The sequence below is a fragment of the Meriones unguiculatus genome, chromosome X, assembly GCF_030254825.1.
Source record: "Meriones unguiculatus strain TT.TT164.6M chromosome X, Bangor_MerUng_6.1, whole genome shotgun sequence".
Classification (NCBI taxonomy): Eukaryota; Metazoa; Chordata; class Mammalia; order Rodentia; family Muridae; genus Meriones; species Meriones unguiculatus.
In genome coordinates this window covers 58,670,543-58,686,142 of record NC_083369.1, presented here as the reverse complement: position 1 = coordinate 58,686,142, position 15,600 = coordinate 58,670,543, and the positions used below count along the sequence as shown (strand labels likewise).

At 38.5% G+C, this 15,600-nt stretch overlaps 1 protein-coding gene across 1 annotated transcript; it reads right to left on the bottom strand.

Annotated features, from left to right (window-relative positions):
* Window positions 1–5,927: 5,927 nt before the first annotated feature.
* On the bottom strand, window positions 5,928–8,835 carry LOC110543336 (melanoma antigen preferentially expressed in tumors-like). Its single transcript, XM_021629693.1, has 3 exons — window positions 8,546–8,835; window positions 7,260–7,841; window positions 5,928–6,441 (listed from the first exon to the last, which is right to left on the bottom strand). Exons 1-3 carry the CDS (start codon window positions 8,833–8,835, stop codon window positions 5,928–5,930), a joined length of 1,386 nt encoding a protein of 461 aa, XP_021485368.1.
* Window positions 8,836–15,600: the final 6,765 nt, after the last annotated feature.

Sequence of the window (15,600 nt, the reverse complement as noted above, 5' to 3'; positions counted from 1 at the left end):
GGAATATAGAATGGCGGAGAAACACTTAAAGAGATGCTTAACATCCTAACAAAGCTTGGAACAATGAAAAGTATATTGTATAATCTACGAGGAAAATATGCAACAAGAATAAAATAAAAATTCTCCATAAAATATGTACATTTACATGTTCATATTAAAACCCTGATTGCCTTTTCCTGGAAACCTATTTTTAACTGTTTCTGATTAATTAATTGTAAATGGGTATGTCTGTGTGTGAGTATTTGAAGATGTGAACATCTTCCAGAACAGGGCGTCAGATTACCTGTCACTGGAGTTTTAGGCTTTGTGAGCCAGCCTACATAGGTGCAGGGAACCACACCAAGATCTTCTTTGTAGCATGTGCTCTTAACCACGGACCCATCTCTCCAACCTCCTCTCTGTAAATTTTATGGCCCTTGAAGAAAAAATTATTACTCAAAGTCTTTTCTCATTTAGGCCTAAGTAAAATGTAAATATTAAAATGTTCATTTTTGGTGGTAGCTCCAACAGCCGTCAATGAGATGGTAGTAACAATGGTGGCTGTAGTTCCAAGATCCCTTTTCTGTCTGAAGAGAGTCATAGCGTGAGGGGCATCAATGGGCATAGGCACCCAGTGAGGCATGCGAGTAACCAGGGCATACCTAACTTTACTAGCATTCCAGCATTGGGCAAAAAAGCAAGTATCATTACCACAATTACTTGGCTCTATCTGGCTAATAATGAATAAAAATGGGGGATATAGACAAACAGGTGTGGGCTTATAGGAAATATTATGAGAAGCCTTAACCCCTCGTTGGAACATCCTGCGTCAGTTCTAGAACTAGCAGTGGTGGTGTCCGAGGTCTGAGTAGGTTCAGGAGACCATTAGCCATGAGTCATACTGGGCAGACTGCTCAGACCCTGAATAATCATTTAGCCAATGTAGCTCATGCCTTAGTTGTACATAAAGGAATTAATGCTCAACTAAAAGGAAGCTTGATGGTGTTCAATCAGAGGATTGACCTCGTGCAGGAGCAAATTGATACCCTATGGCAAATCGCTCAACCTGGCTGTCAATGAAAGTATGCTGGACTTTGTGTCACTAGCATACAACATGAGAATTTTTCCTGCGCTGCAAATCTGTCTAAACAATTGTCGAGCTATATTTTAGGTAATTGGGACTGGAGAATTCGATACTACAATGGAGCAGCTGAGAGTGGCCATTGTCACAGTAAATTCTACCAGAGTGGACGCAGGACTAGCCACAGGATTATCAACATGGATTGCTGCAGCCATGAATCATCTGAAGGAATGGGCGGGCATGGGAGCGTTAGCAGGCCTTCTGGTGTTGGTCTCCTTGGTTTGCCTGTGGTATATATGCAAGATTAGAGCCTCACAACAGTGTGATGCAGCCATGATCATTCAGGCCTTTACAGCCATTGAAGCAGGACATTCTCCCCAAGCATGGTTGGATACCATAAAAAGCGAAAATGATACGCTCAGGATGCGAGGCTAAGCACTGCACTCAGGGTCAGCCGCTTTGGACCCAGAGAAGAGCATGTCTGATTGCATGCGGGTTGATGCCCCAGGTCCCGCCTCTGAGAAAAAGGTATCGGACGGTCTGATGCTCTTTGGGTGGATGACACCTAAATGAACATCGGTACAAAGTCCCAATTTATTTCTAATATCAGAGATCAGACCTCTACTCTTGCCTGATGCGTCTAAAACAAAAAGGGGGAACTATAGAGAGCTGCGGAATGCTATGCCTTAAAGATGGAGCTGGTTTCCGCCTTCCACCTTCCCGATGGTGAGTGCTCTCTGTCACGAACAACTCCACATTTGGCTAAGGCCGAAGATCTGGCTTGCTTCCATGTATGTGGACCTATCTGCATTGCCCCCGTGGCACGCCTGGGTTGGCTACCCAGAGGCTATTTGAGCTGTGGGCTGGCTTTCCCCGGGGTCCGAAGATTGTTCAATGTTCCTGAATAAACTGCATTGAAAAAAAAAAAAGTAAATAAATTGTAATAAAAATAACAATAATAAAAATTAAAAAAAATGTTCATTTTTGAGCCTCTTACTGGAATATGTAGGTGTCAGCACTTTTGAGTGTTAATTCTGGGAATTAAGGCCATGGAAATAAAAAAAGGAAAGAAAAAGAAAAGAAACTTTGTTGTAGATTTCCAAAACAGATGATTTACAACAAATTAAAGTGTAATTTGAGTATATTTAATCTATCACAAATAACTTGGAACCAGAGAAATCTATATCATCTTACAAATGAAGGTAGTTTTAACTTTTTTCCCAATGTACAATTCAAATTTATTACACTCACTTATTTTTTGTCTGAGAAAAAAAAATTGCTTCTATAATGTCTTTTTTTTATAGTTTATTCACTTTGTATCTCAGCTCTAGCCCCTTCCATTATCCCACCTTCCCTCTTGTACTCCCTTGTCTGTCCTAGAATACACTGTTAAGGGACGTCCTCCTCCTTTTCCATGTGACCCTACCTATCAGGTCACATCAGGAATGGCTTCTTCGTCTTCCTCTGTGGCCTGGTAAGGCTGCCCAACCCCCTCACAAGGGGGTGATCCAAGACCCAGCCAGTGAGTTCATATCAGGCTTACCCCTGTTCCCCTTACAAGGGTAACCTCGTGGAGAATTTTAACCTCTTAAACACCTTTTTAATGGCAACTTGGTCTTCATGTGAGTTCCCTAGTAAAAGGAAGGTGAATAGTAGGGCCTATCTCTGATGTGGACTCTGTTGCCTGGTTTTGAACACTTGTCCATGGCATGGCTGTTTCACCAGGCCATAGAGGAAGAGGATGTGCTCAGTCCTGATGCTACTTGAGGTACTTGAGTGGTTGATCGAGGGGGAGTCCCCTTTTCTGAGGGGGAAGAGAGGAGAGATAGCTGGAAGAAGGAGGGAGGGTGGGACCTAGAGGAGAGGAAGGGCTATGATCTGGATGTAAAGTGAAAAAATAAATACATGAACAAAAATAGCAAAAAAAAAAAAGGAACTCAGTAAAAGCTCTTCTTGCCATGCCTGACATCCTGAGTTCAATCCACATGGCACAAAGATAGAACCAATGCCTGCAAGCTCTCTTTTGACCTCGAACATGTGTCCATATACCACATGTACAAATTAAAAGTAAATCTTTTAAAACAGGTATATTTTGAATATTAAATGTGACAAAATATTAAAATGCTTTGAATAGAACAGTATATATTTACATATCATTTATATATTTTAAAATAAATCTTAATATTGATGTATATTTGAAATGTCTCCAAAAATAATAGGTTGCATTATGGAAATTTACACTTATTTTTAATTTGTTTCGAAATCAGTTGAGACTAAATTCTTAGAGAACTTGTATTATTAGTGTACTGAAAAAAATTAAAGAACGTATTATTTTAAATGGCCTACTCTTGTTTTATATTGGGATAGTTACAGGAGATATTGGGAATAAACAAGGAAATGTCATATTTTAAAACTTTTGTTTGTGTGTTGACAGGGGTCACTTTTACTGTTACTTTTTTGTCAACTTGACACCAAATAGAGTGATGGAGGAAAAGGGAACCATAGATGAAGAGTCTTCTCCAACAGGATTGGCTTGTGGGGCAAGTATGTGGGGAAATTTTCTTGATTAATGATTGATGATGGAGAGCCCTGACCACTGTGATCAGTGCCTCCTGGGAAACTGGTCCTGGGCTGGAGAAGACAGGTAGCAGAACAAGTAAAAGAAACCCAGTAAATAGCTTTCCTCCATCTTTCCTGCTTCTACTCCTGTTCAAGTTTCTGTCTCCCTCCCATGACTGGCTGGGACAGCAAGCCAAATATCCCTTCTCTTCCCTCTGTTGCTTCTGTACAGTATGTTATAACAGCAGTGGAGAAGCAGCCTAGTACAGTCACAGGAGTTATATTTCAAATCTATTGAAGACAAAGTATCAAGAGCACCTTCTTGTATAAGGAATTTCCAAGAACATCATTCACACTGTCACTACAACAAGAATGACTTCCAAATTCTCTCTTCATTGTGGGGTATAGTTTTCACCTCCGGGTGCAGTGTCTCAGAGAGAAACATGGCGGCAAGAAAGGAGGGAGGAAAGAGTGGAAATATGTCAATGTTGCTAGAATTGCATCTTCCCCACTATCTTGGTACTGGTAAGACACAGAGAGCTGTACTTCTGAGAGTACAAGATCTCAGCTTCTTCAAAGAATAGATAGTAAACACCAGGAGAAAAAGTCAAAAACAAAAAGAAGAACAAAGAAACAGGTAAACATAATTCTTAATAACATTTTATTAAAATGTAAGTGCCAAAAATAACACATTTTATTGTCAACAATGCAAAAAAATTGCTCATCACATTCGCATCTTAATAGATCTTGGAAATGTTCTGCATTATACCAGGATACAAGCCTGACAGAAATATGAACAAATTTGAAATGTTGTATCACAGAGGAAATATGACAAATCAATTACAGCATAGTTTTAACATGCCCTTTCCTACTGGCTTGGAAATACACTCGCTTATAATCAAGAGTAAATTAATAAAAAGCAAATGTTAACTACTTTGACAGTTTTCTGATTGCATTATGGGTGTAAAATATAGTTTGATATATTTGCCAGTAACAATACTAAAAACAAAATTCAGTTATTATTAACTGTGGTCAGACTGGATCCGAGTATGACCTCAACAACACAGAAAATATAAACATATATGCCAAGGTTATTACTAATTTATTTCAACAGGAAAACAGTATGTGAAATTATTACTTCCTTTTATTCTTTTAGTTACTCACTCATTGAAATACAGTAGTTTTGGCATTTCAATGTGTGAGAGGAACAAATGCTAATTTTACAACTTTACCCTGACTTTCCAATGCAGTGTGTTGCTTCAAGAAATTTACAATACAAGATATTTTTATGTGTCTGTGTGAGGGAGAAGATGCATGACCTTGTATGTGTGTACATGTGGGAGCCAGAAGTCAACACCTGCTATTTTGTTTGCTAGAATGTCTGGCCATGCTACCCCAGGGATCTTTCTTCCTCTATCTTTTCAGCACTCAAGTTACAAGGGTGCACTTTGGTGCTCAGCATTTTACACAAATCCTAGTGATCTGAGCACAGGTGTGCTAGTGTGGTAAGCACCTGGATGACCGAGACATTTCCTTACCCTGTGAATATTTTTAATTATTGACTTTACATACACTATTTCTAGGTAAGTCTAGGACATGCAGACTGAATTTATTATTATGTCATATTTTAGAGTATGAAAAAATTTAGACTCATTATTCAAATGTGGATAGAAGGTATAATGCCAAATGGGGCAAAGCTATTGAAGAAAAAAACAAAACTTATATACATAATATATATATATACATATATACATAAACAAAATACATACTATATAACACATATACTATATAATATCCATAATATTATATATATGTATTAAGTATATACTCATATGTATATGTAATATTATATATAATTATATATTAAATATACTAAAACCTATGTATTATGTATATATATATATACATACATAATAAGTATTATGTGTATACATGTATTATAAGCAACTAATCCATAAATATAAGGACAGGCTGACATTCTCCTGATTTGTGTGATGTATGCAAAAGCAAACCAAGCAGTATGGGCAGAGACATAGTATAGCAGGATATGACACTTCGATATTAAATACACACCACTGTGCTCAGCAAAATCAAACAGACCAATAGTAGACAAGAAATACACAGGAACTCTTTAAGTCTCCCAGTTTTCCTTACGTTATTCTCTTTATGAACCAGTTACATACCTACACTCCCTAATTATAATTTTCTACAACATAAGGACCATATAGATTGAGTCTATGGGCACAGGAAATAACAGTTAGTACTAAAAGGGTACATATCTGGTTCAAATTGTGTTGGACCATGAAATTTACTCTGTGTAAGTGATCCATGTCATGTCATTGCGCTGCGCAAGCTCTAGCATCCTCTTCAGTTGTAGTTGAACAATCGCAAGCTTCCTTCTGTCTAAACTGCCCTGAAAAGGCCAATCGTCAAAGCAATGTACCGGGATAGGATAAATCACATACTTTAGCTCCATCAAAGGTGTTAAATTATTCATGATATTGACAAGGATAGGCATTGTGATGGGGTTAGAAGCAAAGCCCAGAACACGGAGATGGGTGCATCTGATTAGGGAAGGGATAAGAACAGAGATTGCAGAATCAATTATAAAGCAATTATTTAGCTCTAGATGCAGAAGAGTACCAGAGAGATTTACCAGAAGAGTGCAAATTGGCTCCAAATCATTCCATTGCATTGTGTTGTTACTAAGATTCAAGAACCTTAGGTGGGTGGCCTGAGGACTCTGAGACAGAAATTGGTAGTCTCTGGACGAGAGATTACAGAATGGCAGATACAAGAAATCCAAGCCAGGTGGTATGAATCTGTAGGGAGGAAAAACAAAAGCAAAAAAGTAAAAAGCTTCTGCAAAATTAAAAGTGAATGACGAAAACTATACCTTTCTGTCTAGAAGAAACTACTTTTCACATGTATGATATTTGAGTATCAATGTGTCAGTGTGGGCTTTAATTCACTTATTAGATTGTGACACTGAGAAAGTTAGTTTTCTTTTCTTTTTCTTACTGTTTTTGAGACAGAATATTACTATGTAGCTCAGGCTGTCCAGGAACTATGTAGATCAGGCTAGCTTTAAGCTCACAAAATCTACATGCCTTTGTCTCCCGAGTGTCGATTAAAAGTACATGCCAAAACACCCAGCTGACAGTTTAGTTTTCAACACTGAAATACAATCCCTTTTGATGTTGTGAATGTGTACATTATATTAGAATAGATGATTATAAGAAATATTAAGAGAAAAATATTAACCCACTCATAACTTAATATTATTCATTTCTTAGTGTGGAGGAGTTACAAAGAGCAGGCAACTGAGAATTCCCTTTGGACAGTCCCCAAATAACAACATCTATTACCATGGCCTGTATCTTGGAGAGTATAGATTATCAAAGTGATCTGACATTATGAGCTATGGACATTAATAATTATGTGTTTCAGTGCTATAACAAAAATATTTTCCCCTATCTCAGTTCTCCTCCTCCTGATATCTGCAGGGCTAGAAGTTTTTCTCCCTTGTATTTCTGGACTTACTGTAGTATTGTGAGGAGCTTAAGAATACCCAAGAAGGTTTTCTCTCCTGTTTCAATAAGCTAGTGTCGAAACCCAGGGACCTACTGCAGACTATTACCTGAGCACTTTGTCCAGGCGATTTTTAAGGTTGAATGAAGCCAAATTGAGTTCGTTGAGGTTTTCCATTCGCTGTAGGTGACTGAGGAAATTTTTAAAGACTTTTCCCCTCTGAGATCGAAAAGAGACTTTAAACAGGCTAAGGCTTTGTAGGTGGGCCATCCGAGACAGGATGTTGTTGATATAGCTCAATGAGCCCTTACCAACAGAAAACTGATCAACACACTTGAGATCAAGAAATTTCAGGATACATTTGTAGTTACACAATTTATCAACTTGCAGATCTCGACAGCACACATGCAAAGACCCTGAACTCTCCTCAACTTTACCCATAATCAAATCCAAAAATTCCTTTTGCACTAAGGAGCCATCCAGGAAAAGTTCAACTAGTAATTCCATAGGCCTGGGTGACTGAGTCTCAAACCCTGAATTTCCTAAACAAAGATGTCCTTCTATTTTAGTGATAGAGCGGTCAGAATAAGCACAACAATGAAAACAGAAAGGTGATCTTGTGCTGACTTCAGGGCATGTGATCCTACAGCCAGTGACTTGTCTCAAATCTAGGATCCTCAATTTAGGTCTCCTGTAGGGAAAAGAGCAGATAGAATATATGAGAAAGAGCAAATGATAATGAAACACAGTAGGATCAATGATGACATATAAAAACAAATCCAGTCTCATCAGGACTGCCTGTATCCTCTTTCTCTGTGGCCTGGTAAGGCTGCATCACCAGGGGCATGTGATCAAAGAGCAGGCAACTGAGTTCATGACAGAGGCAGCCCCTGCTCCCCTCACTTGGGCACCCACTTTGAGACTGAGTTGCCAATTGGCAATAGGGAGGGAAAAAGGAGGGCTGTTGGGACTGGGAGTTGAGGGAGGAGGCTTCATTTAAGATATATAAAGAATAAAAAAATGAAAGACAAAATATAAACAATTAAAAATGTAAATTTAAAATATAAAACAAATCCTTTTAGTCATAACTGGAGTTCCTTAAAATAATAACCATCAGTTCTTTTCCATGAAAATTCAACCTCTTTTTCCCAATCCTTTTACATCTTAAATTGTCTCCATTCTTAGAGCTCTTGTTCTTCTTTTAAGTAATAACATTTGTTACATAAATTCATCAACAGTAACCCCCCCCAATAACATAGATTTCATAACACAATGTGCTGGGCCAACAGGCTCTCACATAAATCTTCAGCATGCACTAGTTACTACTTATGGAGAGAGTAGTAGGCCATGGCATAACATCCTGAATCTTATCATGTCTCTACTATACAACCTTACCTAGGAGCAGAGTTCTGTGCAGGACATACTGGAAGATACTCAATCATGGCTTTCAGAAGTTCATGGTGGGCCTCCTGAATACTTAATGACCCAATATGGAGACAGTAAAAGGGCCAAACTTTTACCATTGCACTCAATATACTCCTATGCCCACCCTTGAAGGCAGCAATGAACAGTGGAACAAAAAGCTCTCTTGGAATGTCCTCCAGAGCTTGGATAGCTGCAGACTCATTGCTCAGCAGACTCTGCACAGCAAGATCCAACAGTTTATTCGGGACTGCTGCATCCATCCTTGTGAGCCTGTATCAGGAGGAGAAACATTTAGAAGTTCTGGGAAAAAAACACAGTCTCTTCTTTGTCACCAGTGATAGCAAAGTAGAAAATATTTAAAGAATAAATGGTGCATCTGATGGTCACCATTAGATACCTCCACTACAGACACATGTTAGAAATTGACTTCTGTGTGTAAATGATATGTGTGTGTGTGTCCATGTGTGTGTGTATATGCATGTGTGTTACTATTTACTTCCTCTTGGAGAATGTCTATTCCATAATGTATTTATAAATATATGTATATGATAAAACACTATTATCCATGGGTAGAGAGCAGGCAGAAAAATATTTTGGTCACATAGCTACATAGCTCCCAGTATTTTCCCTCAGTAGTATGCAAACCACAATGAAAGAGAAGTTAAATCTACACAGACGTAACATATTAGAGAATATTAAACATCAAATCAATTGTGATCAAAGTAAAACTGAATGATATTCTAGTCCATGAATTGTCATATTCTATCACTACATTTGTGACAGATATATGCACACCCAAACTGCACAAAATACACATGAAAGATGGTTAAGTACTGAAAGTTGACCTCAAGCATATTCAGAAAAACTAGTCATAAATTAAGTCTAAGAAAGAAAAATATACATGTGTCGTCTACTACTTAGAAGGGAAAAAAAAACACCTGAGACTAAAGAAATTACTGCCAATAAATTCCTGATTATCTGTTTTAACAAAGACATTTTTAAAAATTTGAAACCTGGGATTTATTTTTAATTTCATTCACTGTTAGTACAATAGAGATTAGTCATGACTAGTCAACAAATATATTTGGTAGAGTGAGTCATTTACAAAATGTGATTTTCATTTGTTTTAGGGGAAGTCTTTTGTATCCTAAAATCTTTCCATTTTTCTTCTGTTTAAAACTATATAAAATCATTCTATTGTAGTACTATATTTAATATGTAAACTATATTGCTACATATACAACAAATCATTTTATTACAGTGCTATTTAATATGTGAAATATATTGTCATATATACAATAAAGTGTATTTTTTTAAAAAAACAAACATACAAGAATGAAAAATAAAATAGAAAGTCAGAAGAATGAGGTGTGGTTTAGAGCAAAGACTTAAAAAAGCTGTTCAACTTAAACCTGTATGTTGTCTCACACATGGAAAGCAAATATTCAATTTGATAATGGAATACTGACTTTTAGGCTCTGGGGTTAGTGCCAGTGCTTGAGGTGCAAAAGCACAGTTGGGAATGATTCATGTAAATGAGAAGCTGGAATGGCCATCTCACAATGAATCTCATTAAGATGTGTTATGGGGGAGGGGCTGCAGAAATGGCTCAGTGGTTAAGAGCACTGACTCTTCCAGACAAGCAGGGTTCAATTCCCAGAGCCAACCTGGCAGCTTCCATCAGTCTGTAACTCTTAGAATCCAATAGCCTCACTTAGACATATAGAAAAAAAACCAGCAAAAATAAAACTGATGTATCATGAATACAAATTACAAATAATAAATATCAAATGAGTATCAAATAAGCAATATGGATGGTTTAAAAATGCAGTCCTTAAACACACAGACTCTGAGGAGGAATAAATCAATGTCAACAGGAGAAACACTCAACAAAATGTGTTAATGATAGGGAAAGAAACAAAAGGAGGAAATTAAGAATCTAGTAACCTGTATTATATGGCTAATAACCACTTATAAGTGAGTATATAGCATGTGTTTCTTTCTGCTTCTGGGATATTTCACTTAGGATGTTCTTTTCTAGTTTCCACCATTTGCCTGCAAATTTCATCATTTACTTGTACATTGTGTAAATATACCACAATTTCTGTATCCATTTCTCAGTTGGGAGAGATTTAGGTTGTTTCCAGATTCTGGCTAATATGAATAAACCTGCTACAATCATAGATGAACAAGTGTACTTTTTGTATACTTCAGTATATTTCAGATATATATGCCTAGGTGTGGTATACCTGGGTCTTGAATTAGCACTAGTCCTAATTTCCCAAGAAAACACCAGATTGATTAACAAACTGGTTGTACTAGTTTACATTCCCACCAGCAGTGGAGGAGGGTTCCACTTTGTCTACATCATTTCCAGCATGTGTTCTCACTTGAGTTTTTGGATAAACATACTAAAATTTATAGTCCTAAAGAAGCTAAACAACAAGGAGGAGACCAGTGCAGAAGTGATAGACATGGAAGGTGGGAGAAGACAGGGAACAGGACAGGAGCCTAACACAGAGGGTCTCTGAACGAATCTACCCAGCAGGGTATCAAAACACATGCTGAGACTCATAGTCTCACTTTGGACAGACTACAGGCAATCTTATGGAAGAAGTGTGAGATAGAAAGACCTGGAGAGGACAGGAACTCCATAATGAGACCAACAGATCAAAAATCCTGGGTCCAGGGGGTCCTCCAGAGACTGATACTCCAAACAAGGACCATTCATGGAGATAACCTAGATCCACTGCTCAGATGTAGCACACAGGCAGCTCAGTCTCCAAGTGGGGGACCTTGTAAGGGGAGCAGGGTCTATCTCTGACATGAACTCAGTGGCAGACTCTTAGATTACCTCCCCCTTGGGGTGCATCCTTGCCAGGCCACAGAAAAAGAGGATGCAGTCAGTCCTGATGAGACCTGATAGGCTGGAGTCAGATAGAAGGGGAGGAGGTCCTCCTCTAATGGACTATGGGAAGGGCATTGGGGGAGAAGAGAGAGGGTGGTTGGACTTGCAGGAGATGAGGGGGTGTGCTACTGCTCGCATACAAAGTGAATAAACTACAACTAATCATTTTTTTTAAAGAGTAACTGAAAATTTTACTTAGATTTAAGCAAAAAGTTGAATCACACAGCTTCTTAAAGAACATGTGAGAGGTATTTGTTAAACTTAAGGGATTTCTGCCTGTCACTGAAATTCTAGAGGTAATGAAAGGTAGCAATGAGCAAACTGACCAAATGAAAACCAAAGGATTTAAAAATATCAAAGTATTTCAAAGGAGAGCTTACATACTAAAAGGAGGTAGTAATTACACATCCCAGATACGTGGAAACTATTCTTCTTGTGTAGAGAACTCAAAAAGCAAGGACACAAAACAAAACAAAATGTATGAAAAATGAACACAAAACAAAACAAAATGTATGAAAATGAACACAAAACAAAACAAAAAATGTATGAAAATGAAGTTTCCACAAAAATTTCAGAAAGGGACTTCAGGCAAAGTATAAATGCCAAAGTTTAATGACAATTAGATGTGCATAGTATATTAAAATCGCTCCGAGTTTTGATCCAGTCTCTGGTAACATATAAGCAAAATTAGCATGTGACTGTGTTCTGTTAGTGAAGCTGTGAGAAATGAAAATTTACATATCCTATAAAGATCTTCTACAAAAACAGCTAGTTATGCCCAAGGATATTCAGTGAAGCAACAAAACTTCTAAGTATAAGCAATTAAAAAACACACATAGGTAGAATAAAAATGGTCTGCTATAGCCGTACAAATGTGCCTGATGCAAGTATGAAGATCCCTTAATAAATGTCAGGGAGGCATTTTAGGAAATGAAATGCTGGGAACATGGAACACCCAGTACTAAATGAGATATCTCCATCAAATCTCTACCCTCAGGGCTCAGGGAATTCTCCAGAAGAGGTTGGAGAAAGATGGTAAGAGCCACTGGGGTTCTAGGTTATATCCATGCATGGTCCTGGTTGGAGAATTAGTCTCATAAAAGACCCCTGTGCTCAAATATTTTTGGTCCTTGTGGAGCTCCTGTCCTCTCCAGGTCTTACTAACTTACTCTTCTTTCATATGATTCCCTGCACTCTGCCCAAAGTTTGGCCATCTGTCTCAGAATCTCTAGCCCATGGCAGGTCAGTATCCATGTGGCTTCCCCAAAAAGAGGAATAGGGACTGTTTCTAGCATGAACTCTGTGGCTAGCTCTTTGACCTCCCCAACTCCCATGAGAAAAGGAGCTTAGCTAGGCCACAGAGGAGGACATTGCAGCCAGTCCTGCTGAGACCTGATCAGCTAGTGTCAGATGGAAGGGGAGGAAAACCTCCCCTATCAGGGGACTTACCTAGGGACAGGGAGGGGATGAAGGAGGAAGGATGGGATCAGGAGGGTATGATGGAGGGAGCTACAGCTGGGATACTAAGTAAATAACTGTAATTATATTAAAAAATAAAAACAAATTTTAAATAGAAAAACAGCCACCAGAGATGAAGACACTAAAGAAATAAGGCTTTCTAGAGACACCAGGACTGATGCCCTTGTAAACTCACAGAGACTGTGACAGGGGTGACACAGGTGGACACAAACTCTCATCCATAAAACAGAAGCTATCCCTAGCTGATAACTACTCACAAAGAACAAAAATGTTTGTTTCTCCAAGTGTCTCACTTGCCTCTATGAACCAGATTCAAGGTCTGGCCCTATGCCAAGCAGTTAACTGCCAACACAAAATGTACTCGGTGGTATCTTTGAAGGTTTTGTTGTATTTTGTTTTTGTAAATTAATGCTTTGTCTGAGCATCCCCAAAAAAACTTTCATGTCTTTTCCTCATAAATTACAGTTTCAGATTTTGTTTTTATGGGATTTCTCTATGTGTAAATGTGTGTGTGTCTCTGCATTTGTCTGTTTTCTTTGTGTTTTTCCATTTTTCTTTGTTTTTGTTTCTACTGTCATATGCTGGTCAGTGTTTATTTTTAGTTTATATTTCTTATTAATCTTTTAGACAACTGTTTTCTCATGAGAGAAACAGAAGATATGGATTTGGGTGGATGGGGATATGGGAGGATCTGAAGGGAGTTGGGAAAGTTGAAACTATGATGAGAATAATTGTATAAAAATCTATTCTTAGTGAAAGAAGAAATGCTGTTAGCCTTTGCCTGACAAGTCAGGGAAACAGCTCTGCGTGCTTCAACCAGAGGAGTGCTGGCAGCGTGATTATCCTCAGTGAGGTGTCACCCAGAAACTGATGGAAACTGATGAAGAGACCCATGGAGAAATATTAGGAAGAGCTTGGAGGAATCCTGTGGGAGATGGGGAGGAAGGATTGGAGGAGCAGAAAGGGTCAAGGACACCACAAGAAATCCTATAGAGTCAACTAACCTGGGCTCATGAGGGCTTACAGATACTGAACCACCAACCAAATAGAATGCATGGGATGGACTTAGGCTACATGCACATATGTAACCCAAGGGTGGCTTAGTCATCATGTGAGACCTCTAATAGCAGGCACATGGCTTCCTCTGACTACACTGCCGGGCTATGGGTCCCTTGCCCCAAACAGGATGACCTTGTCTAGCCTCACACTCAGATCTTTTGCCACCTGATATGCCCAGGTGGACTGATACCCATGGGATGTCTCCTCTTTTCTGAACAGAAAGGGCAGGAAAAATGGGGCAGTGGGTGAGAGAGGGAATGGAAGGAGAAGCTGCTATTGGGATAGAAAGTAATTAAATTAATTAATAAAATATTGTGTTACATGAAAAATTGAAATGTGCATCCTATGCTATCTCTCATGTGAGAAGATTCTGTCAGAAAACATGTTATATTTCCTTTGTGCAAAATGAATATAAGTGATATTAGAGAAGTAAGTAAAAAGCATATGTTATCCCTACAATGAATGATGGCAAAAAAAGGGAAATGAGAACATGGGAGCAATTGAATTATATTATGCTAACTTATATTGTATTATACTATATTATGTTGTATTATATCATATTGGATTATCTGATTAATGATAATGCTTCTCATACTCAAAGGAGAAACACAGTTGGACTTGTAGAGCAGCTGCCTTGCATCTTGTGGAGACTTCATGTCTGCTGTCAGGTGTCATGTATTAGCCTTTGCTGAAACAAGATGGTGAACACACCTCCCACAACAAAGTGAGCAGAGGGAGGTATGAACACTGTTAGAGCAGGCATTTTTGTCACATAGTTTCAACTCAGTCATAATAAAACAGGAAAGTCTAGGGTAAAATGACCTTAGGAGCTATGTTCAGTACATGGTAAACAGAAAGAGTCAGAGTAAAACCTAGCTGTAACAGCATATGCCTGCAATCTCAGGACTCGGGAGGTGACAGCAGAGAGACTCAAGTATATTGAGAGTTAAAAACCCACCTTGAGGTACATGATATTCTGTCTCAAAATCCAAATCCATACAAACAACCAAAACAGAAGTGGAGAAAGGAGAGATAGACTATTAAGAAGGAGAAAGATTTTAACATCAGGAATCACAAAGGAAGCACTAGAACAGCTGAGAAGAACTGAGACACAAGAGTAGCAAGCTGTCAAAAGCTCCAGCACAAGTTCCATGAGAGAGGGGAGGGGTAGAAATGAGGAAAAGCCTCTTCCAAATATAATGGTTTTCTACTAAAAAAAAAAAAAAATGTTTTAACTCCAAAAGGGGAGCCCATGTTTCTCACAAGAATTAATTCAATCTCGGGAATTTGGGGACAGTGACCCTGCTGTTGGCACTATCAACATAAAGGAAATAAATACATTTTCCCCTCTCTAACACTTCAGAGGGCTACACAACAAGTTGAAATTTTGAGAGAGACATAACATTTAAGGCCAAGCTACTCTGGTAAATAAAAAGGACTGGAGATAGGCTTCCAGACCAGCCCTGTGGGAGACAGCTGTAGAAGGCAGTGATGGGTTTGGTGAATGACAGACAGCGACATACTGACAAGTGCAGGCAGCAGATCCCGGGTAATGAAGGGGCCACTGAGCAGAGGTCAT

Bases quoted from the DNA above. Each gene is read 5' to 3' on its own strand.
- LOC110543336 (XM_021629693.1), bottom strand. From the start codon at position 8,835: ATGGATGCAGCAGTCCCGAATAAACTGTTGGATCTTGCTGTGCAGAGT. The intron at 7,842-8,545 runs GTAAGGTTGTAT...TTTTCCCTACAG, and splicing joins GCACAGAACTCTGCTCCTAG to GAGACCTAAATTGAGGATCC. The intron at 6,442-7,259 runs GTAATAGTCTGC...TCCTCCCTACAG, and splicing joins CGCCTGGACAAAGTGCTCAG to ATTCATACCACCTGGCTTGG.